The sequence below is a fragment of the Lycorma delicatula genome, chromosome 9 (assembly GCF_047948215.1).
Source record: "Lycorma delicatula isolate Av1 chromosome 9, ASM4794821v1, whole genome shotgun sequence".
In the NCBI taxonomy this organism is placed as follows: domain Eukaryota; kingdom Metazoa; phylum Arthropoda; class Insecta; order Hemiptera; family Fulgoridae; genus Lycorma; species Lycorma delicatula.
Window position 1 is genome coordinate 122,338,759 of NC_134463.1, and position 25,611 is coordinate 122,364,369.

Sequence of the window (25,611 nt, forward strand, 5' to 3'; positions counted from 1 at the left end):
ATACCGTGGTCAATGCATAACCATAATAAAAACTTGTAATATAAAACCATCTGAACCAATTTCTGTGAATGAATTATCTCAAGGAACATGTTGCAACCTGCTGCTTTATTAGCATTATCTCTAAATGCTGCATTCTACACAAATGTTTTCTAATTAATGTACAATTTCTCACAGTACAAAAGCTAGATATGTGATTTTCTGAGCTAAAACCCTCATTTTCTGCTCAAGTTATATTATGGGCCAAAATGACATCACAATACTTGTTGGGACATTTTTTAAAAGATCACATAAATGGCAATTTTATTTCCAAAACCTCAAGAGGGTACTATGCAATATGTCAGGATACAGTAAGGGCCTCCAGTTAATTTTACTCTTCGAGTAAGCTATTTCCTGGTCGCTGGTCTACAAGCATCACCATGAAGCCTCGACAACTCATTGTGGAAATAATAAAGACCTATGTATCTCAACCTTGATACACAACAAATGAAGACTGCATAAAATCATGGGAAAAAGCTTCAAATTATACTGAAGATGCTTCATAACATAAGTTCATTTAGTACAACGCTGTGCACAGAGATCCGCTGGATAAATAATCCCCATTAACATACAATGTTCAAAATATACACCACCAAAGTCCACAATGTCTAGAACTTCTCGCAACAGAGTTCATGGAAAATAGCATTAAGGATTAAATTAAATATTTACTAAAATTCATGAAATAAACAACACTGCAAATACTAAAAAGCAAAGCATAAAATCATGCGAGGCACAACCACACAGTTTCTTGAATATTTTTATAAAAAATTTATTCAAGAGCATAACTCCTTAGTGTAAAGCCTTAAATGGCAATTGTAATGAAATCACATCTCTTTACTTTAAAAGGGGGATAATGTCTGGAATGACAATTTGTGAATCAATGAGAGTTGTATAATAAAATACATTTTGAAGTTTCTTATTTTCAGTCATTCTTGATGAATGCTCAATTAATTTTTTTCAAAATTTAACAGGTTATTAAAAATTCTAAAGCAAAAAAAAATTAATAAGATTATATAAAATTAATCATTTCTACATAGCCACAATTAAAAAGGCAAGATCAGAACTAAATCTGTTCAATAATGACAAAAATTGATTCATTCTGTCAATTCATTACTACCATGTATCACATCAAATCCAAATAAATGAAGTTCACCATAAACTAATATATCTTGAAGAAAATAGGATTTGAAATTTTTGAATAAATCCATTAAACCCAAAAAGTTAGAGGGCGTCTTAAAACAGTTTATAAAGCAAGTACATTAGTAAACTGGCAACCCAGCATTTCCAAATCAATAATTCTATCAAGAAAACCTCAATATGCAATTATGAAATTCTAGCTCAGATCCAAGGTTTTAGATCAGGACAGAAGGGACTGTATAACCAGTCCTTGCGGTGAGTAGATAATTATTTACAAAATTGAAGAACTCTTGTGTTTTGGTGGGCATGAATGAAATGATGTGTAACTGCATGTTTGGCACAGCGAAGCCCCCATTACTTCATCCTTCATTAAAAATTGAAGTACGAGATAGATACTTATCATAATAATGGCTATGTCAATTTCAGAAGCAATTCGTATCTCATGCCAGTTCACCTATAACCATTTTAGTTATAGCATCACAGCCATAAATATACAAAAGGAATCTGTTGGAATAAAGGCATTGATTTGGGAAGAAAAGAAACTAATATTAAAATGAACAAAAATATTTATTAAAAAAAAAAAATAAAAAATAGTTATAAGCTTTACAATTATTGCATAACTGCACTTATTTTCATTCAGTTATGATTATTTCTATAATTTATTAATTAAAAACAAAATAGTTAATCAACAGTCCAGAAAATTTACATTGCACTATTAAAAAATGTTTAATTTGTAAGATATTTAAAGTTAATTTGCAAAAAAAATTAACATGTTCATACAGTTACGATAAAAATTGTTAATAGTAAATTTGAAAATAAAAATTTACTTAAAAAAGTCAAACAACTGTATTAAAGTAAAGGTGTATCAACCACTAGATGCAACTATTTCGATTTAATTAAGTAATTATAACCCCAAAGCAGTATATTTTTTTAAATATACAAAATAAAACTTCTAAACAAGATAAAAAGTTTCATTTTCTTTATTTGTTTTGTCATTTGCACTTAATGTTAGAGTGAATTCTTTAATTACCATGTGTAGTTTTCTTTTTTATAAATTTATTAATTCACCAATGAATCTTGCAAATTACACAATGTAAATTCGTGTCAATATTTAACAATAAATAAAAATATCAGAACTGACTAAAGTTCAAACTCGCAATGTTCTAAATGAAAATTTGGAATGTAACAATCACTCCAGTTCTAATCAGAAAGGTCATATTAAGTTCATAATTATGTTCTAAATTCTGATTTGCAAAAGTACATAAAATTAATTTAAATAGTATTTTCAACAAAAAAAAATTACTTAAAGATTTACATGTACGGAACAGTATTTTCAATTTTAAGTTAAAATTCACATAATATTTAACTGGCTATTCATTTTAAAATATCAAAACAATTTTAAAAGGTTTGTAAATACAAAAAGAATACTTATGTACATTAATACAAATGATCAGTACCATTTGTTACAATTATATTAAAAAAAAACATACTAAATAGAAAAAAAATCATGCAAACATAATGTAATAAGAAAAAAGTATAAATAAGGAAAATAACAGTTTAAAATTATAAAAATTACAAATATAAAAAATAAAAATGATAAATACACTAAAATACATTTACAGCATTAAAATACATTATAATATAACAAAAACTTACAATTACTTATTACAAACGGACTGATAAAAATCCTCTATATTTTTAAGAGAAATTTCTACATTCCTATATTATAAGGTGTTAAATTACTAATGCTACTAGTTAATTTAATACAGTATTTATAAAACGTATTCTAAACCTTATAAAAATATAGCATACAATAAGTTTAAAAAGAAAATATTAAATATTGAAAATTTAATGTTTTAAAAACAAAATAAAATATTTTAATGAAAATAGATCTAAAAGTTACTTCATAAAATGCATAACAAAAAAAAAATCAGCTAACTTTTTCAAGAACAGTACAATACAGTTAATTTCCTATCAGTTAATGGTACATTTTATATATATTCTTTATGATGTTTTGACTTTCCAAATTTCTGAAATGGTTTCTTGTTAATCACAGCATGAAAATATTAATGTATATAAAGTTGGATTTGCAATTTGTAAATGCCTATTACCAATCAATTTTGCACAAATTACTTTGTAAATTCCTATACTGTTGCGATTAAGTTGCCAATAATAATAACAATTTACAGTTAAGTCATAAACTAGTTTCTTTTAAGTTGATTTTGTAGTCAAAATTCTCATGTTAAAATCCTAATAAAGGTAGTTACGGTTTTTTTTTAAATTTGAATATTAGATCGTGGATACCGATGTTCTTTGATGGTTGGGTTTCAATTAACCACACGTCTCGGGAGTAGTCAACCTGAGTTTGTCAAAGATTACAAATTTACCAGTACAGTTACGTTACACTGATATATATCGCTAATGACTAATTGTTGATGAGACTATAAATACAAGTATCAAAAAAAAAATTCTTTTTAAATGTCAATTATGAGTAAATAATAACCAGAGATATAATTTTTAACTTATGCAATTATGTTTTTTAACATTTAGGAAAAATATACAATCAAATACTTTTAAATCGCTATTTATTAATTATTACAAGGAATTAATTAAGGATAAATAAATAACCTATTGTTTTTGTTTCATTTATTAGATTGACCTATGACAATAATTTGTAATGATAAATGTGAAAAAATTAATCGCACATCAATTTTTACAGCTTTTACAGATTAACTGCTCCTTCATACAATAATTAACCTCAATCAAAGATATGAATTTGTAACCATTTTAATTCCAATTATTGTCAATTTAAGAAAAGAATTTTGGCTATTACATTTGCTAGAATACACGACTATGAATAGATTATATTTTTTGCCAACTTGTTGAAGATAAGTACTTACTGTACCACCAACTAACGGACACAAAAATTTAATTTAATTAAAATTTGAATTTAATGCATGCATTTTAATAAATAGTATCATTATATTATTTATACAATTTATTTTAGATTTACATTATTCAATAACACAACGTATATAATACACAATATGCTTTAATATCACCATATAAAATAAATAAACAATCCCACAAACATGCACTAAATATGACACACATGGTGTGTATATATATATATATATATATATATGTATATATAAAACAACTTTTTTTTTAATTTTTTTTACAATTTATAAAAGTTGTAATTAATTACTAGAATGTATCTTTTTCAAGGTGCAAAACATAAAATCTAAATATGATTAATATCATAATTATTAAGTATAATAAATTTTGCAATACAATGATTATAATACACATTAATAAAATAAATACAGTTTTTATTTTAATAAAATGATATAAATATTATATATACACAATAAAATTAATAGCAATTACATAAATTGTACTGTTACACATCATACAACATGCAAAATAACACCATAATAATATGGAATTTCATTTTTATCCTTCACATAACTAATTTTATCATTTTAGTCATTATTAACAATTAAAGCTCAAATAAATAACCGGGATGTACATTTACTATATCTTATTTCTCTTCATTATAGAAATGAAAAGTTTACAAACTAATGTTTCTTTAACACTAATTGCATTAAACCCTCACGTAATCTTTTAACCAACCTTTCCATTTCATCAGCTTTAGCTTTTAATCGTTTATTTTCTTGTTCGAGCTTTACTGCTTGCTGTTTCATTTCCATTTCTCGTGATTTTCTATTTAATCTCGATCTTCTTGACGCTTCATTATTACGATCACGTAATTCACGATAACGATCGGCACCGGACGTGACCGATTCATAATCGGATGAATCAGTCTCTCTTGATAGTTTTCTTCTACTCGTATATGAAACCGTACTGCTCGACCTACTCGTACTACTAAATGTTCGTTTTCTTCTGTTAGGTGTCGGATGAAAAGTCTTATCATGTTCTTCATCATCTTCTTCAATATAATCATCAGAAATATTACTTAAATCCGATTCCATATCTTCAGATTTTTTAACAACTCTTCTTCTTTTACTAGCAGTTCTTCTTGATGATCTTTCTACTTTCATCGAAGCCACCTCTTCCTGTTCATCGTAATGATCTTGAGATTCTTCATTAATGTCTTCTATAACATTTTCTTCTTTAACAGTCGGTAAAACAGATGGTAATGTTGGTGGTTCATACATTGCAGATTCACATTTTTCTACTACTACACGGGATGATTTTTTTGATTGTCGTACAGACTTAGTTTTTGAAAAATTTCTTTTAAAATCAACAGATGCAGGAGAATTACTTCTACTGGTTCCCAATATATTTGTACTGCCCAAGTCATCCTGAAAAATTAAAAATAATCATTAGAAGAAAAGAAATTATAGAGATTCATGCAATCACCAATGGCTACGGGCTAAGGAAACATGATAAAACAATACGCCTAAATAATTACTTACTTTTTTTAAAAATTCCTTATTATTTCGAAAATTGTAAGCTTTACAAATTTTTAAATTAAAATTTTAAAAAAATTACCGTGACTGAAATTTATAAGTTGATTTAAATATTTAGAATTGCCACATAAATTATGTCTGAAACAAAACTTCTGTATGAATGTTTAACAAAAACCAGTGCTAAGTACAACAAAGAGAGGTCAAAATGGAAAAAAAGTATAGAGTATCTAAAACTGAAATGGACATTGACAGCTGTCAGAACTAGAAAATTTACCTGGAAATCAAGAAAACTGTATTTGCACAAGGAACTTGCTTCAGGACAGATGAATGTGAAAAATCATGTTCATGTTCACCCTCCGTGAACAAATGCAAAAGATCATAAAAGAATAAAAAAACAAACTATAAAATAAGATCATTCTCCTTTAGGACCATCTATTAGTAAATTACCATGTTTATGCTAAACACTCATGTGTACAGAACAACGGGTAAAAGGACACTCTTTTTTAAGATTTCAGCCCCTTTTTAATGCAATAACTATGAATGGGGTCCGAAGCTCATACAGAGTACTTAAGGTTAGTATTTTGTTTTCTTTGTATTTTTACATTTTCTTCCACATAGTGCTATAGCTCTAAAAGTGAAAATATTATAATTGGTCCAATTTGAGAAACGCGGTTTTCACCGAATCTAGATGGAACTCAAAAACCAGATGGAAATTTTCCGGATATTCATATGTGCATGTGTATGTTCGAAGTCACACTCTAAATAACTTTATATCTCCAGAACTGCTGGACCTATTTTGACAAACTTGGTCAGATTACTTCTATATACGGGGCATTGATGCCATTACATTTTCAACTTAAAAGGTTCAAGGGGATGAGACTGTAGGGCAAGGTCACCCTCAGTATCTTGAAATTTCGCCTAATTATGGTCTTATTTTTCTTTGGCACATTTTTCAACAATTAAAATAGTGAAAATCCACCTTACAGCTAATTATGTGTGTATAGATCTTTCACTCCTTAAGACTACCATCAGAATAAAATAATACAGATATTATATAATAAAGTTCAAAAATTAAAATTGATTAAGTAGTCACGACTGTTTGCTAGTTATTAGTAAACTGAATTGAAATGTAGTGTAATCTGGTGGAATAAAATGAAATTAACAGGGACCATGTTGTAAGTGATATTTTATTTATTTAAATTATCTCTAAATCTATATACAAATAAATGAAATATTCTTACAACATGGTTCCTGTTAATTTCATTTTATTCCACCAGATTACACTTTACATTTCAATTCAGTTTACTAATAACTAGCAGCAAAGTCATGACGGCTTAATAATTTTAATTTTTTGACTTTATAATATTATTTTAGTCTCCTGACAATGTTAAGAAATGAAAGATCTAGAGAAACACACTTAATTTGTTGGTAAGGTGGATTTTCACTTTTTTAATAACTTATTAATATATCAGCAGTAACCATGTTAGAAACATGGATTAAAGATATTGCAATTTTTTTTTTAAATCACACCCCCACCCCAAAAATGCTCTAAATAAACTAGTGGTTAAGAGGGTATTATACTGCATCAACAGTACCTCCTGTCACTACAAGGAGCACTGATGTACAGTTACTGCAGTCGTCTGCTATGTGCGAGCGGTAGAATTAAATAAAATGAATAATATTTAAAGTGTAAAAACATACTTAAAGTGGCTGCTAGTACCACCACATCCGCATGAATGAAATATGGTAGCACACTTGCCTTAGTTAGAATCACTGAATTAAATAAACAAAAAGTATAATTAAATAAAATTATAAATACTTTTAAGTTAAGTTGCGTGTGTAAGCTGAGCATCAGAGAAAAAAACACGTGACGGGGAAGTCCTACAAGCATGTTGTCAGCTTTTTTCATTACTATATACCAAGAAAGAACATCACTACATTTTTATTAAAATAAATAAACAAAATAATATTAAAATTTATTAACAGCTTGTTAAATTAATAATTAAACCATAAGCAGGAACTGGAGAAAATATTTTTTTTAAACACTGATTTTAATGCAAATAAAAATTATTATTTAATGTTTACATTTAAAAAAACATCAGTAATTAATACATTGTATAGTTAGTTTATATTTCTATCTCAAAACCACTGAAATATCAAACTGTTACAGTTTTGTCATAAATAACTTATATTTGTTTATTAGTTACTTGTTTCCTTGGATTTTTCAAAGAAATATTTTCTCGCTATCTACTGATGTAACAAAAAAGGATGCTGGAAGCACTTCCTTGTTCACAAATTTTATTATTTTACTCCAACCAAAAATGTTTACTTTAATTTGTAAATGAAATTGTTTTAATTTAAAACAATATATACAGTAAAACTTGGTTACGAGATTCAGGAGGCTTATCAAATATGCTCGTTACAGCAGAGTGCTCTGTGTACTTCTGTTGCCACCTTGTAACTGTAAATTCTTACACAATCATTATCTATTGAAATAAAAAAAATATACTGTATACCTAAGAACCTGTTTTAAAGTAAAATATCAATGTTCTTTGTATAAAAGAACAACAAATAAGTTTTTGATGTAATACAATTTTTAGACGCTAATACGTTTTGCTTTTAACCAAAACTGTTAACGTTCAATGAATTAGCGAGAAAAAACTTTCTCCTGGAATAATTTTGCAAACAGAAAAACCAGAGTAATTAAAATAACTACTAGCCTGTGTAATATCGCAATTGAAGTTGTACTGTAAAAATCCTATTAACATTTTGTTCACCCTTCAGACCTAACCTCAACAAGCTTAAGATAAAATGTCAATCATTACGTATAAATCGTAAATGTATATTTCATAAATGAAGAAATGGAATTTCCCTTGCGTTGAGATAATTTGGTTATTTAATTTTTTTTTTAATTACAGCATTTTAATAAATGAAAATGCTCATTATAACCAAGTTTGTGATGCTTCGATACCTCACTACAAGCAAGTTAATTTATCATAGAAAACCAAACAAATCCCGGAATTTGCTAGTTACAAGCGAGCTTGTTATTCAAGGGTTCCACTGTATGTTGTTTACATAAGCAAACGCTACTCTACCCACTGCATTCCTTATGCATAAATAATGCCACAACAGCTGAATATCAACTGGAAGTGACCTAGACTTTAACCTTCCTCACAATGTCATGTAATAAATAACCTAGAGCATAATACAAATAATATTACAGAATAATGATACAGATTTTAAAGATATTTCTGCTGAAGTTTTAGGCATGACTGTCTTAGAAATACTTCATGCCTATTCTAATACATTCTATTAATTTATAACAATGCACTAGAATAATATAGGGAAAAAAATGAGTCAATAGTTAAATGTATGTGTTCACTTGCACATAATTCATAGCTGCTGTCAATGAATGTTCAATATTTTATTTGATAAACACACAATGTTAGAATGCTCCTCATTCAATCCTGAAAACATAAAAATAATCAAGGAGGTGTTCGCTCATTTAAATAATTCTGTGCCAGAATAGTAGCATTTTAATCTTTAACTGGAAGGCCTTAGTTTGAATCTGGATCAGACAATATCATTTATCCTTATTTACCAAATTTTAATCCTGTATTCCAAGTAAACTTTGAGCTTATGCGGTAAATTAATAACCATTAAAAAAATTTAGTTTGGAAATTTTAAAAGTATATAGTTTGGTGCAAAATATTAACATCTTAGTATATATAAGCTGTTAAAACTTGGCTAATGCATTCCTGAAATACTTTTCATTGAATCATTCTTCATTTTTATGTTACTTCACTAAATTATAGGAAACCCCCTTCTCTATTACATAATAACACTATCATAATAGCCCTATTATCTTGCATAACAGCACTTTTAAAAATTTCATTAAGATTATCAGGAATAAAAAAACTGAAATTTCCGACTTCAAGATTAAAACTTTGCTCATATATGTTGTAATAAATTGTCTTCCTTTAAAGAACAATTCTTTGTGCTTCATACAGTATCTAAGTGCGTATAAAGTAGACTAAAAATCATAGTAATTTTTCCTTAATTAATAAATATTAGTTTCTGATCATTCAGTACAAACCAAATCATAATTAGAAAAAATTAAATGAATGAGGAAAATATCTTTAAAAAAAAAAAAAAATTATTACAATTAAACAATGGGCTAGCATAACTTGGCGATCCTAAATCCACTTTTTCTACAGCTTTGATACTAATATGTTTAAAATATATATAAACAATTCTATTCTTTATGTAGATATTCTTTCAATATATATCATGCATATAAATAAAAGAAAAGGAATCTGATGTAAGTTTTCTTCTTTGTTCATTCTACGAGTGTAAGAATGTTTTTTCCCCTGGAGATGAGTAATCAATTTTCCAATGTATTAATATCAAATTATAAAACTAAGCCTCTACCTTCAAATAAAATGTTATCTATAGTCAGGAATTGCACCTATTCTAGAATACAACATGCAAATTCTTTTTAATAGTTTTGGTAATAAAAACCAAACTCTGCAAGTATAAAATATAACCTTATAATAACAAAGTTTAATATAATTAATCTGAAATTAAAAAAAGGATAAATGAATGAACAAAAGCTTCTTATTAATAAAAGCCAACAAGGCTAAATAAAGTAGCCAGTTCAAGGTTAGTAGCAAAACTAATATTACAAATCAGATATCCCACATTAAAAAAAAACACGAGAACTGAATTATATCTGGGTCCAGTAATGGGCCCATATAATTTTTAATTTGTTTGTTTTATTAAACCAAAAGTTAACCAGGAAAATATTAACAAAATAAACCATTATGAATGGTCCGTTATTGATTATAATTGAACACAGCCTAATAAAGCTGAAATTTGGCTTGAACTTGATTAAAGAATTTTATTCAATGGAAGTCAACTTTCCACCAAGAAAAATTGTAAACGTCTAAATAGGAATAAAACTAATTTCTGAATGTATGCAAAGAAAATTAGACCTAGCAGAACATCATTTATATAATTATCATTGAGGATGCATTTTAGAAAAAATAATTCACAAGGAAGAGTTTAAATACAAATATGGGTTCCATTAAAGGCAACTAACCACATTAACATGACAATAAAAGTCTTACGGCAGACACTTATGTTAAAAGTTAACATCTGTATATATTTATTAACTGTACTCATAATTAAATAAGTACTAAAAATAATATTAAAAATAGAAATAAAAAGTTATTCTAAAAACTTACATTAATATAGGTCAGCAGATTAAATTCGCCATTGCTATTAAGTAGAGGACGTAATACATCAGGTGTACTTAATGAAACTCCTGGATCACAAGCAGACATACTGATTGTAGGCGTTACAACAGATGATGCAGCACTAGTAACTAATCTTGCAGCAGAATCTATATCCAACTTTAATCCAGATTTCCTCATATTATTATTATTGTTGTTGTTACTATTTTTTGAAGGTATTTTAAATGATTTTCTGAAAGTAGGTGCTGTAACAGTCCCACGATCATGAATTGTTTCGACTTCAATATCTGATATGTCGATAGGTTCAGGCTTGATTGAATCCGGTATAATATATTCAGTAGTACTATCGCTAGAATTATAACTATTTTTATTATTATTTACAATATTTGTAGCTGATGTAGCAGTAGTAATGGTGGTAGTATTGTAACTATTTACTAATGTACTCGATCGCGAAATAGCATTATTTACAGACAATGAAGATGACATTGCAGTAGTAGAAGTGGTTGCTATAACTTCTGGTGATATAATTATTGCATCTACCTTTAATGAATCATTATTACTCATTACTGTTGATATAGTATTATTATCGTTTGTAGAACACGATGATAACGGTTTGCTACATTCACCGATAAAAGGTTCTTCAGATTTAAATATAGAACTTAACGTCTCAGGGTCTCTGCGGTTCTTAATAAAACTACCATTTACAAAAGCATCTGATTTACTAAATGCTCTTTGCAGTGGTGGTCTTAACACTAAATTCTGTTGCTGTTGTTCCAGTGGCTGTAACTTTACTGGGAAGCAATTATTACTATTATTGTTACTATTATTATTATTATTGTTAATGGTATTGCTATTTAAAACATTATTCATATTAATAATATCACTGTTGTTATTGTTATTACATAAATTCTTATCCATATCTGTTGGAAATAAAAGTTGTTCTTGCCGAACGCTTGTTTTGTTATCGTGTGACGATTGTGAAACCGAATCAAAACAAGATAATTGATTATAATCTGATGGAGATTGTGATAGTAATATGTCTCGATCCAATCTCATTAATGGATGAGGTTTCTCTTCGGCGGCATCAATATCAACATTATATAAATCTTCTTCTTGAATGTTGTTATTTGATTTTAATAATAACCAATTATTTACCTCTTCCCAATCGGTATCATTTGTACTATTATTACTATTATTTAATGGAGGTGAAGCTTCCCATGGGTCTAATTCTTCGAAACCATCAAACCTCTCCTGTGTTAAACTGCGGAGACCAAAGTCAAACCCATCATCTACTGGAAAAAAAAGAAAGAAAATTACTATAAATTTACGTTTAAATATTAAACATAACTATAAATAAAGATTAATTTATGAATAAAACAATGGACATCAGTTTTTCAATAAAGTGTTTCAAGAAAAAGCGTTTTCAGTAGTACGGTATATAGAGACTTCTGTTATAGAAAATGCTTGCAAATAAGATAAGAAAATTATTTACAAGTCACTTAGCAACTAAACACACATCAGCCAAATTACACATTAAAAACTGTCACTTTCCTAGATGACAGTATCATTTATAATATTTTCTTGAGACTTTTAACGACCTTAACCTACTTAACACTTCTTAATTTTTTTTTCTTTTGAGATTTTCTGTTGTTTAACAACACGCATTGTTTGATTTTTGTTGACAGAAATGTTTCCCAGATTCAGCGTGGAAAATTAAAGATGTGAATTTTTATTTTAAAGAATCTGATCTCACCTGAACTGAAGGATCCAGAATATTACATTTTTAAACCATAAATACTATTACCATAGCATATTATTCCTTTCTAAAATTTCACTAGAAAGTTCTGGAGAAAATTCAGGTACTGAATTGGTGGTTTCCAAGTCTTTTATTACCAGAATATAAAATCAGTTAGTAATAAGATGAAACAAGCTTATTATTTTATAATATATTGTTCTAAAGGTATGTATTATTACCCGTAAGGTTAATAGTCTGTAACTAAGGTTACAAACTTAACTATAAATGGTCCTATTGTTATCTCACATTCCTTACTTAAACTAACATTAAGCTAATTAAAATATCAAAACTGTAATCCACAGAGTTTTGAGTGTAAACTACTTCTGTTGATTCTAATTAACTTGCTCTTTTTTTCTTCTAAATAATGGAGTTAATTTTCAAATATAAATTTCAGATAAATTTTACAATTTTACCTACTTCATACAATGTACTGAATTTGTCAAAAACGTTTTTTTTATTATACATAAGCGAACATCATACCATATAGTTTTGTAACAGACAGAGGATGGATATATGATATTTTTAGTACTTGACACAATCTATAATTTACATTTGTGATGCATACAAAGAAGCTGATACAAAAATTCTCTGTTTCAAGGGTTTATTTCTACGATAGCACAAATGTTCAGAAATATGCCAACTCAATGTAATAAATAAAAAACTAAATCAAGCCTATTTTCCATAGTAAAGCTGCATTTTAATCCTATTATTCTTAAGATGATTTGGACATTTTTGGTTGGTAATCTGACATGTTTTATTTCTGTTTGGCTTTTAAAGCCAAAAACCTTAGAGTTAATGGTATTTAACAGACAGAATTGTAGCACCGCCTTATTTATTACCTAATTTAATGATGGCATAACATCACTGAAAACCTTTTAATAGTGATGTTAGGCTGAAGGAATCAAGACTACTTCTGAAAAACAAGGTTTTTTCATATAGATGCTTGTCCATATGCAAGAAGCACAAATTAACAGCAAAAATTTATACTGGCAGATGGAAAACATAATGATCAAGAAAGGGCTATCTGTAAACATCTTGAGTAAAGATACTTTGATTTCAGTAAAATTTCAGCTGGGATGGATGCTCATAGACTGGATCATTCTACACAGGGTAAATACACCACCACAAAATGCCACAAATTAGTGTAACATATTATCAAAAAAAAATCCATAAAATATTAAGATAAAACATAGAAAACATGAAGAAATATTTAATTAAGATATTGTTACATTAAGTTTTAATACTGACAGGAATGTTAACAAAATGTTTAGAAATAAACAAAATACATATAAAAGATTTAGTTCTAAAAGGAAAAATAAATAAAGAAAAATTAACAATAGAATGTAAATAAAAATTACTTCACCAAAAAATTCTAATTCTAATTTTCTTTTAATTAGAAACGAGTGACTACATAAAAAAAAGTTAGCCTTTTGATCTGCTCAAAATTGATTTAATAACAACCACAAAAAAGTTAGTTGAATATTAGGTTACATCCATCATCATATTTATGCATAAGTCTCTAACAAAATCACTTCATAATATATTTATTTTTAAATATAAATCTACATTTTAAGTCATTAAATATTTACTAAGGAGTAAGTACACAGTACCACGTTGATTCAAAGAATATGAGATAAATTTATTCATTTTTAAATAAAATAGATATAGGAGGGGGGTTTCACTTAGAAGTGAAACAAAAACCATTAGTAATGTAGCTGAACTATTAGTGTTTTCAGAGATTAAAATTGAACCTGTGATGATAAAAATTATATCCTTATGACCTTGCTGGTTTCTTACGAAGAAAAACTGAAAAAACAATCTTAGAATGATTTTCTAAACAAAGTGTGAAAAATTGCAAAAGTGATAATTATGCTAAGCTACACTACCCCAACAAAAAAAAAAAATTAGGAACTCAAATTACTATTTTTTGAGCTATTTGCACAAAAAATGTTTGAAAGATTATACACATTATACAAAAGCGTTTAACAAACATTTTAAAACTTTAGAATCTTAGTGAAATAATCAAACTATCAATAAAAAAAAGAAAGGATAACTTTTTGACAATCACAATACTCTTATTTATTTATCTGATTGTATACTCGTTAAGAAAAAAGAAAAAGCATTTTAATAATTAAGAAAAAGAAAAACCTCATGAAAAAATTCCATTAATTATATTTCTAAAAACCTGCTTCCTAAACCTTTATCTGAATAGAAAACACCTATCAATTACCAGATTACAAACTTCAAAAATATACAATTTAAATACATCCATAAAACAAAAGCAAGAGAAAAATGTGCTGAAACTGTTTTCATGACTATCATAATAGGAACAAAAAAAAATTAAAAATATAAACTTGATTGGCACTAATTTAAAAAATTTTCATGGCCCATGCAAGATGCGGTAAAACAATTGAATTTTTTAAAATAAGATCAACTGGTTCAACTTACTTGTTATAACTGGTGTGTTAAGTTGTTCACCCGATTGCTGAGCCAAGTTGTCCATTGTTTTGGATCCAATGTTGCAGTAACCGCTGAGATCCTGGAAGCGCTCCGACCAGCGTTCCTGGTTCAGAATTAGCTTTGAAGCTCCCGTCGTCAATGAATCTGGTATAGTCGATCGATTGATGGCTGATAAAGCCCAATCTGTCTTTTTTGCCATTGGTTTCTCGCCAGGACATAAAGCCGACTCCTGCTTGGCCAGACCGCATCTTGCACGGGACTACAAAAATTCAAGAAAAAAAGAAAACCATTAGGAGTACTAACTAACCACATAAGAATTTAAAACTGATCAGCAAAAGTTATTGCTGAGAAAAGATAATAAAAGGTCATAACAAACAAAAATTCTAAAGAATGTCAAGAAATTAACTTCAACTGATTTATTTTATATATATATATATATATATGCTATTAAAAGACAGACATTTTGAAAAATTACAATCCCAGATTAGTGTGATATTTTGTGCATAATATTATTAAACATATTAAATACCAAACAAAATAGAACACAGATTAAAAAAAAAGTGCAATTTTGATATAAATGATTTTTCTAATTAAAAATCAAAAGAATAAAAAATTGAAAAACTTCAGAAACTAGTTACTTAATTTATGGCTGAAAGTAAAGGCTTCTAATAAAATCTCATCAGCATAGCATTATTACACCCAAGAGCCTACAACTTTTAACTGGAATTTCTGTCATTTTCCCCAAAAGAGATCACAATCTCAATACTTTTTTCTAAAAAAAATTAATTAAATCTTTAACTAAATATGTTACAAAACTGCCACAATGAGAAAATTTATGACAAGGAAATATCAATGCTCGATTTTTAATCTGCTTTTCCATTCCTGAGACAGCATTATCTTACGGTTTAAATTCACATAACATGAAAAAAAGAAAATAGCAAAACATGAAAAAAATGTTTTTCTTGTGTAAAAAAAAACTAGTCAATTCAAAAAATAAACTGATCTAACGAAGTTTTTTTTACTATTTAAAACTAGATGTTTTGGTCTGAACTAAATAATTCATTTAAAGAAAAAAACCCGATACAACAATTAAACACCAGTTGTAGTATATCCAGTCAATGAATTTGAAGTTTAATAAATCTCATGACGTCAAAGAAATCAAGAGTAAGACTAATAACATATTATCAGTTTTCTGTTACTCCAATCAAATATAAGAACTAAAATTTATCATTTTAACATTAGCAGGAAAGGCATCAGAATATCGGTCTTAACCAGACTGCTGCTTTAGTCATTAGGCTTGTGCAGCCACTGCACAATAAACTAACCACAGTCCTGAAGTCTTAAGTCTGTCCACACGTAACCCCCTTTATCAGATACAAAGCATACGGTGGATCTTCAAGGCCTCGGGCATGGAGGTCCGGTCCTTGTACCATGCACCTACACAACCACTGCTGGAAAAACAGAATAACTCCAATAATCATACATCAGGGGTTGTAATTTACCTTTGCATTGCCCAGGACCCTTTAAATCAAACCCGTTACAAAAAAAATTCTACTCGTAGTATTTTTTTTTCCTTGTAATATTTTTTAACAAATTTGAACATGGTTAGCCCACACATATTTTTAACATTGTGAAAAAAAAATGCTCAAATCTTTGTCTTTAATCCAAATGATGTAGAATTCAGGAAATTACAGTACACATGATCTTGCAAAACACACAAAAAAAGAATTCTGAAAAATATAACTAATTAATTCCGAATTACTTTTTTTTTTTAATTGTTAAACATAAACACAAGAAACTTGTATAAATTTTCTAACCAGCAGTCAACCATTTTAAACTTAATTTAAATAGGAAATGATTATTTTTATGCCACAGATGAAATAATAAAAAAGTAAAATATACTTTAAATATTTCAACAAAGAATAGACAAATTACAGTAACTCACAAGAAAATGATTTGCTCTACGTTGACCAAAGTGCAATAGCAGTCAATAAGGTAACCTTATTACACTTTCTCTCTCCACAGCAGTTAACAGTAATATATTTTTTTAAGACTTCTTTTCAATTTTATCTGCATCAAACAGCTCTTATTTATTACCATACATATTTTCTTACGAATTACATCAAATTGAATTTTTTTATCTTCCAAAAGGAACAATTTCCGAATGAAACTGCTCTTAACAGCAAATAACTGAGAAAACTTAACTTACTTTTGCTTAAAAACAGATAAATTTGGCAAGGCAAGAAAAAATTAACTATCAGACAATCTACAGCATCCCATATTTTTAATTTGTTGCACATTTTACAAGAGTTAAAATCTGAGCGAGGTTAAAATAAAGTAATTTACTTTGCTTTCCTTCTGTATTTGAAGAGAAATTTCAGAAAAACAAATAAAATTGTAAATTATAATAGAAAACTGATACGGGATTAAGTGAGACCCCATAAATTTTCATACATTATGAAGTGAATTACATTAAGGCTTCAAACTCACTGATTAAGATAAAATACAACTAGTATAAATTCAATGGTATCAACCAAATAACCTGAAATCAATTTATTAGTACTTTTTCTGATAAAACGTTAAATTTAATTACCTACTTACTAATAGATATTTAAAACATAAAAAAAGTTGAAAAGAAATTTTGGAAGGAATATCAAAATTCAGATTATGCAACATTGTAATTTATTTTTACTTTTAAAAAATTTATTAATACAAATTTTTATTTTTACAGAATACAATATCATTTTTTTTTAGCATAAATAAAATAATAAAATGATTTTTAACATCGATCAATTTAATATAAATAAGTTAGGATCAGAAAGTTTAAGTACAAGGTCGGCAATAACACATTTTGATATAAAAAATAAGGTAACTTATTACATGAGATTATTTTTAAATATGCATTTATTTTTTATACTAAACAATTTTTAAATTATTTATCTAAAAATTAATGCAATACGAGAGCACAGTATTTAATAATTTGACATATTAGTTATTATTCATGATTTTTTTACACAGAAAACAAAGATCACAAATTTTACTAATAAAAACAGGAAAGGAAAAATACATTTTAATTTAGTGAAATCTTTTACCTGATGAATGGGAATTAAAAATGCAAACTAGACATTTTTTTTTTAATTTTCATGTGTGTACAGATGAGTTCATAAAACGATCGTACTGTAAAATAGTAATACTTCAGGTAGCAATAAGAGAAACATCAGTCACGAAAATTTTGTAGCCAAAATTAACTTTTAGACTTCTTGAAAGATGAATTGATGTAATCTACTAAAAACTCCACTAACGTTTTGTATTAAAGGTCATACAATTATTTAACCCTTTTTGTAATGCAACTTTGTTTTTAAAGCCTTTACAACAAAATGTATGAATCTACAATATAAGAAATACAAATAAATATCAAATAAAATTTTTCCTTGTAATTTAATTTCTGATCCATCCTTTAGCAATCTGCATTAGAATTATATATTATAATAAATAATGGTTAAAAAATAGTAATTTCATTATCTTACACAATATAATAAATAATACTAATTATAATAAAAATAGATTAGAAAATAATATTTAATTGATACAATCACTAACTGTATTATCACTGTAACACTAAAATATTTACATGTAATATAATAAATACACTATTACATCTTTCCCACACTTTTAATAGTGAAAAGCGAAATTAATACAAAAGTTTTTTACTACTAGTTACAAATTCAAAAAAAATTACAAAATACAATAATTTATTTATAAAAAATGAAATTACAACACAAAAAAATACAACAAAAAATTTAATAAATAAAAACAAAAAGTTCAAAGGTGCAACTAAAGAGCAAACAAGTTACATTTTTTTAGATTTGAATTTTTTTCTAAACTATAATATAATAAAATCCATTTCAAGAAATGAAAGAGACTTCAATTAAGATTGAAAAGGTAAATTATATTCCTTTAATCTTCACCTCGACCAAGAAGAAAACTTGATAAGAACAAAGATTATAAATCAGTGTCTGAAGTTAAAAGCAAAATAATAATGGAATTTATAAATAGAACTGCTAAAAATACATCCAGAACAATTTGAAATAGGAAGTTGTTAGTTATAATTTTAGTTTTAATTTGTTATATATAACTATACCAAATATTCTTGTTTAGATCCATAACGTTCAAGTTTTTTAATGAAATTCATTTTTGTATGGACAGGAATGTTTCCTGAACAAAAAAAAATAATGTTAACGAATTCAGGAATTCAGCTAAAAATTTGTGCTCTATATGCAACACTGCCTCAACAATCAAACCAAACTCTATAGTAGAACTAATCATATCCCCCACTCCTTACTGAGTTGACCTTGACTTCACTTTATGAAGCCTGTATCACCTTGAAATCATGAGTTTTATTTTCAATATAATTTCAGAAATAAATCCTTCAATCACTTTACAAAAATTATTTAGTAAATATATTACATATAACTTTACTCTCACATCAATCACTGTCATTGCAATACGCATCAACATTTTTTATAAATCATGAACATACGTTTGAAATTATCCACTGTAAGCCAATATTTCAGTATAAATGATGAACTAAAAGTGACCTGCTATATCTCAAGAACAGAAAAACACAGTAGCTTCAAAGTTCGTTTACTTAAGATTTTTTTAAATGTAATTTCAGTGATCATAAGTTCATTTTTAAAAATGCACACACATTAAATAAATGCTATAAAAATGTTTAATTAGATAAAATTAACTAGTCCCAATTTTTCTTGAAAATAAAATTAATGATTTTTAACATTTCTTTTTAAAGGAATAAGTAAACAAGTAAACTTTTCTTAAGGCTAAATGTAATGGAATTTATAAAATGCATCATTATAGAAGTGCAACTCATTTACAGCGTTTTATCATATTTTTTCTTTTAAGATGCTAAAAAATTTGTTTTAAATTTATTGAAACTAATTTAAAAAAAAAAAATTTCTTTCTTATAAAAGCTTGCAAAAAACTATTATCAAATAACACCAGAAATCAATCACATCAGCAGTATTTGTAAATTAACATGTAATTAATAATAAATTTTTTTTTTCTCCTACAGTGATTAAGAACGTGCACCTCAATTTACGATTCACTCCATAATTTCATACTAATCACTAACTTCATTGAGGTCTACTATTGTCAAAAATTACCAACAAGACATTAAAAAAAAAAGAAGAAAACCTACTGATGTAAACATCCAATTAAAAAAAAATACCACAAACAGAATTGTAGCGCAGTACGTGCTCACGCACATAAAATGACTAATTACTAAATGACTACACCCATTACCTACCACATATTAAGTGGCTAAATTGAACACTTCACAGAAAATACAAAATGAATTTCAAACATGAAAACATGAAGTAAAAAAAGTACATAATGCTCTGATGTCAAAAGATTCATAGAAAACAAAAACTAGTACTCAAGATAAATATATTCTTTCCATACCGTAAACACATTATACAATTATATGTAAAATATGGTAAGAATTTTTACGGCTGATATTTGGTAGCAAATTTTCTGGTTCACAGACCTCATAACAGATACCATGGCGATTGAGTACGCATACTTCACTACATAAAGTAACACTTATGTTAACAGCAATAAAATTTAGATCACATAAACATTATTTAAATTATAGTTAATAATAACAATTACACATTATTGTCAATAGCCTATTTCATTGTACAAGAAAATAGACGCCATCTGTAATTATAATAATCTCAATTCGAAGAGCAATTTAAACAGTTTCATAAAAAAAACCATCAGTAGTACTTCTTAACGCTTTCAACATTTTCTAAAAAATTAAGTAGATTTAGGTAACAGCGATGCAATAACTACATTGAAATGAACGATTTAAATTTAGATGAATGATTTAATTTATAACATTGTGGGTATACATCAGATGAAACTAGAAACCACAATAAACAATATTGAAGAAGTTATTCAACCTCATTAATGATAAAGACGCAATGATAATAATCAACATAATATAAAAGGTGTGTATATATATAAACATGTGTGCGCACACTAAACAATCGACCTTTATACAATAGAAACGGAATACAGAAACAAACATATTAACCACATCAAATTATAAATGCAAACCTAAATACAGTAACTGATATAAAGAATAATCAAATATAAAAAATTTGCAACATAATGACAAAAAATCTGCATGTTAAAGATACAGATATATATACTGTTAAAAACATGAATTAACAGACCTTAAAACAACTTCCAAAAGAGATTAAAATAAAAAAAATAACCACTAGAACCACAAATGAGGGAATTGGACAATGGTCCTGGAAAGATCTTCATGAAGTACAATTTCGTAAACTTAAAAAGTAAGAATTTTAAATCAGTTATACGATTTACAGTGGTTACAACTTTATTTTCAAAATTAATTTACTAAAATGTTGAAAAAATAATAATATACTGGTTTTAAATAATGAATAAACAAAATAAGAAGAAACACAAAATTAAGTAATACAACGTATACGGCATAGTTTGTTTAAGAGAACACACTATTTAGTTGCACCTTTCCTGAGCATAAAATAAATGAAGAACTATTAATTTAAAACCAATTTTAATCCAATTTGAATGATAATATAAAGAACCAATTTGAATGATAATAAAAGTGGTGTGGGCCCGACGCATCATATCATTAAACCTAGATAAACCTAGGTATAAAATTATAACCATTGTTTTACCGCTACATCATGGTTTCCACTTCGTGGTACAGATGGCACCTTATCAAAGAGATTTGTTACCTCTCTGTGTTACTTCGTAAATGATGAGAATGAAGTCTGTAAATTTGTATACAAACTTCACATCAAGTCTCTTCTAAACACGCGTCAAATCTTCTAATTAAAGATGATGTCGATTTTTTAAGTCTGTAAATGTAGAGAACCTTTAATATCATTATTAAAATATTTAAAATTCATTTCACAGATAAATGTCATTCCAGTAGAAACACCAAAGAATTAATCTGTTACATGGCCATTTTGTTTTTTTTTTAATAATCTTTCATACCTGTATTTAGATCACAGAAGCAATTTTTGTTGTATTTAAACTTAATCCCACCATCTTTTTCAAGGTAAATATTGATTAAGCCGTGTTTCAGGTAATAGAAAAGAAATCATGAACGATGAATCAACGATGAATAAAAAAACAATTTGAAAAAAGAAAAAAAGCGATTTTCTGGGGAAAACCTGATTTTCTAAGCAAAGGTGATATTTTTCATTATGTCATAATCACAAAAAAAATTTAATTGCTCCAGAGAACATCTCTCAGATCATCACACAGAACAAATAAATAATCCATTCCCTTAACAATGAAAAAACTATTTTAAATTAATTTCGAGGACACTTCAACATCTACAAGAAAAACTCGACACAAATATGTTAAAATGAAATTTTCAAAAACCTAACCTTAAAAATTCAGAATGTAAATAAATGTTACAGAAATAAATATTGAGGATGTAACTGTTTTGGAACAAGTTAAACTCTTGAATCTATTTCTTTAAAACAAAAGTGAAACCAGTGATCCATATTGAAAATGGCTCAATTTATAATTTATATTTACATAAGATCAGAACACTGGGCTATTTTGGCCAAATCGCTTTATACTCCTCAACACAAACACACACAGACCAATCATTATGGGGCAGCTTCAGCTCACTCATGCAGCCTCTACTCGATACTAAACAGATGCAAAAAATAAAGTTAGCATATACACAAACCATACTTATAACCAGTCAAATTAATATTCAGTGGAAGCACAATCACTGTAAAATTTCATGCATGGTGTTTCTTTTAGCTGTGCTTATCTCATCATCAGAAGTGTTTTCACCTTTTTTTGTGTTTTTCTGCTAATACGATTAATTTTTTTTTAATTTTATTTTTAAAGTTTAATTATTTTGCTAATACTCATTTATATTTTGTTTAATGTTTTAATTTTTTAGCCACATTTAAAAACAAAAAATTACTACTCTGCTTTTTCAAACAGAGTACATTTATAGATTTTTAGTTTCTTCAGAAAGGATTTTTTCTTTTAATATAAAAAATTGCAACGCAAACATAAAAAAATTGGTAAAATTTTTGAGACAGATTCATACAATCTCTACGATCAAAAGAAAATGAAAAAAAAATCACTATTATTATTACAGTAAAAAAAGCTTAAGGAATCAGATATTTTTTTAAGTAAATGAGTATATATGGAGAAATGGATTTAATAATTTTAAGATAAATGAAGACATTAAATTTTATTTAGGAAAGTATCTTAACGTTTTGTTGATGAAAATATTACAACATATTATTTGGCAATTAAAAAAAAAAAAAATAAAATTAAAAGCAAATCACAACTCTGATTAAAAAACCAACAAAATTTTAAGATCTACAGTACAGGAAGAGAAGAAATTCAAGAACAATCACTGTAAATGCAAGTTAACAGATCAGACTCAATTTCTTATATCCAGGATTAAGTCTTAACAATTATCTAATTCACCCAAACTGATGCTTTCAAAAAGTAGTTCAGGAGCAAGAACTACAGATTCAGATCGCTAAATGGTGCAATTAATCCCACAGTTAATCAAAAGAATATTACATAACTATAAAAAAAAAAAAAACTGAAGTAACAATTTTATCCCATTTTCTTAGATAACATGAGTAAATACATATCTTACGGTCATAATAAAAAAAAAAAAACTCTACCTACAGAGCAATATATATATATATATATATATATATATTTATAATTAAATTTTCTTTTATATAAAAAATCTTATTCCTACAAGAATATCAAATATACAGTGACAAATATAATAAATAGTCATTTATATAAGTTTTAGACCACTATAAACGAGTAATTTGTTTCTGTATCTCAAATAAAAGTATTTAAAAAAATAAAAATAAATGGTCCTGTAACAAAGTGATTCCACTTGGAATGACCCAACATTAACTTAAATCCACTTAATCCACTTTTTACAACTTTGATGTTACATCACGCTATATTTATTATAAATTCATTACTTTATTAAAAAAAAAACCCTAAATTTGATTACATTTTATGACGACAATAAAAAGGCAACTTAGTTATAAATATAGCTTATTTATGTTCTATTAATATAAAAACTTATACCATTAAAATATACATAAAAGAGTAAAAAATAAATGAATACATGTTCTTTAAGGTATAAAAAATGCGACAATTCAGATTTTTTTCTTACATTCATCATATCTTCACTTCTCTTATGAATTAAAACACACAAGCACAATACACATATTCCTAAGTTTATAAAAAGATTTAAATTATCCTGGGAGTTCATGTGCACACATTCCTTTTATATTATGCTACCCAATCAACAGGAAATCATTATCTTAATAGACTAAAAAATAAATTATAAGTTTTCTTCGTACCAGATTTGATAAAACAAAAATCTCATTTGATTTCAAGCGCATATAAAATATTTTTGGAGGGAAAGGGTTTATACAATAATTAATCTACCATGCAAAAAGTAAACAATATAACACACAAGCAGAATAGGTTATTAGTTTATTAATTAAATAAACATCCAAAACAAAAAATTATAAAATGAAAAGCTATTTATCATAAAAATAAAAGGTAATGTTCTCTAATAATTAATTTTAAACATATTCCATATAATATCCCCATAAATTCAAAATTATTTTTGCACGCTTTCCCTTCAATTAATTCTTACTGTACTAGCTCCGCTAAGTGTCCACACCACTTTTACTTCAAAATTACTACTTCTATTTTCATAAATCGATAACATAATTAACAACTTTAAATACAGAGTAATTTTAGATTATGACAGTCGAAAAAAAAATCGTGCCACTGTTGATCGATTTCAGCAAATAGATAATTAAAAATAAGTTTTGAAAGATAATTTAAAAGTTATTTATTACAACCTTAAGTTACAAAAAAATTAAACGTTATTGTATTAACAGACCCACCTGGTGAAAACACCAGATGTGCTATTACTTCCATCTAGTTCCAATATGACAATATTTAAATAAAAATAAAATAAAAACCTGTAGTATTACTAATTTTAATAAAATTAAAATGGAGAATTCTTAAATACCATAAAACTGATTTTAATAATAACATACTAAATTTTTAAGTAAGAAAATAGGAAACAATAATTTTTTTCACATCACAAATTTGTTAAAATATATCCCTGAAAGGAATAAAATAAATGCATTACCCAAATACAGATAAAAATCAATGATTTTAAAAAATTTACTTTATAATTGTTTGCATAACAGACATGTTCAGAGAAAGAAGGAGTATAGATGGCCTAGGAAGATGTTGGAATAGACTCCATGAGAGGAGGAAACATGGTCCAAAGCGGTGGATGTCTGGAGTGATGGAGAGAAGGAATTTGAACGGAAGTTGGTGGGATGGAGTTTGGCAGTTGGGTTGTTAGAGACGACCTTTA

General features: G+C 27.0%; 1 protein-coding gene across 4 annotated transcripts in view; it reads right to left on the bottom strand.

The window, feature by feature from the left end:
• Positions 1-1,721: 1,721 nt before the first annotated feature.
• LOC142329880 (uncharacterized) overlaps positions 1,722-25,611 on the bottom strand; it is a 66,570-nt gene continuing 42,680 nt past the window's right edge. For 3 of the 4 annotated variants that reach the window (XM_075374771.1, XM_075374773.1, XM_075374770.1), the window contains exons 3-5: positions 15,108-15,378; positions 10,856-12,156; positions 1,722-5,501 (exon numbers count right to left, since the gene is read on the bottom strand). In XM_075374771.1, coding sequence (XP_075230886.1) covers positions 4,755-5,501; positions 10,856-12,156; positions 15,108-15,318 — 2,259 coding nt within the window. In that variant the 5' untranslated portion in view covers positions 15,319-15,378 and the 3' untranslated portion in view covers positions 1,722-4,754. The remainder of the gene's footprint in view (positions 5,502-10,855; positions 12,157-15,107; positions 15,379-25,611) is intronic. The other variant, XM_075374774.1, reaches the window with a different exon arrangement.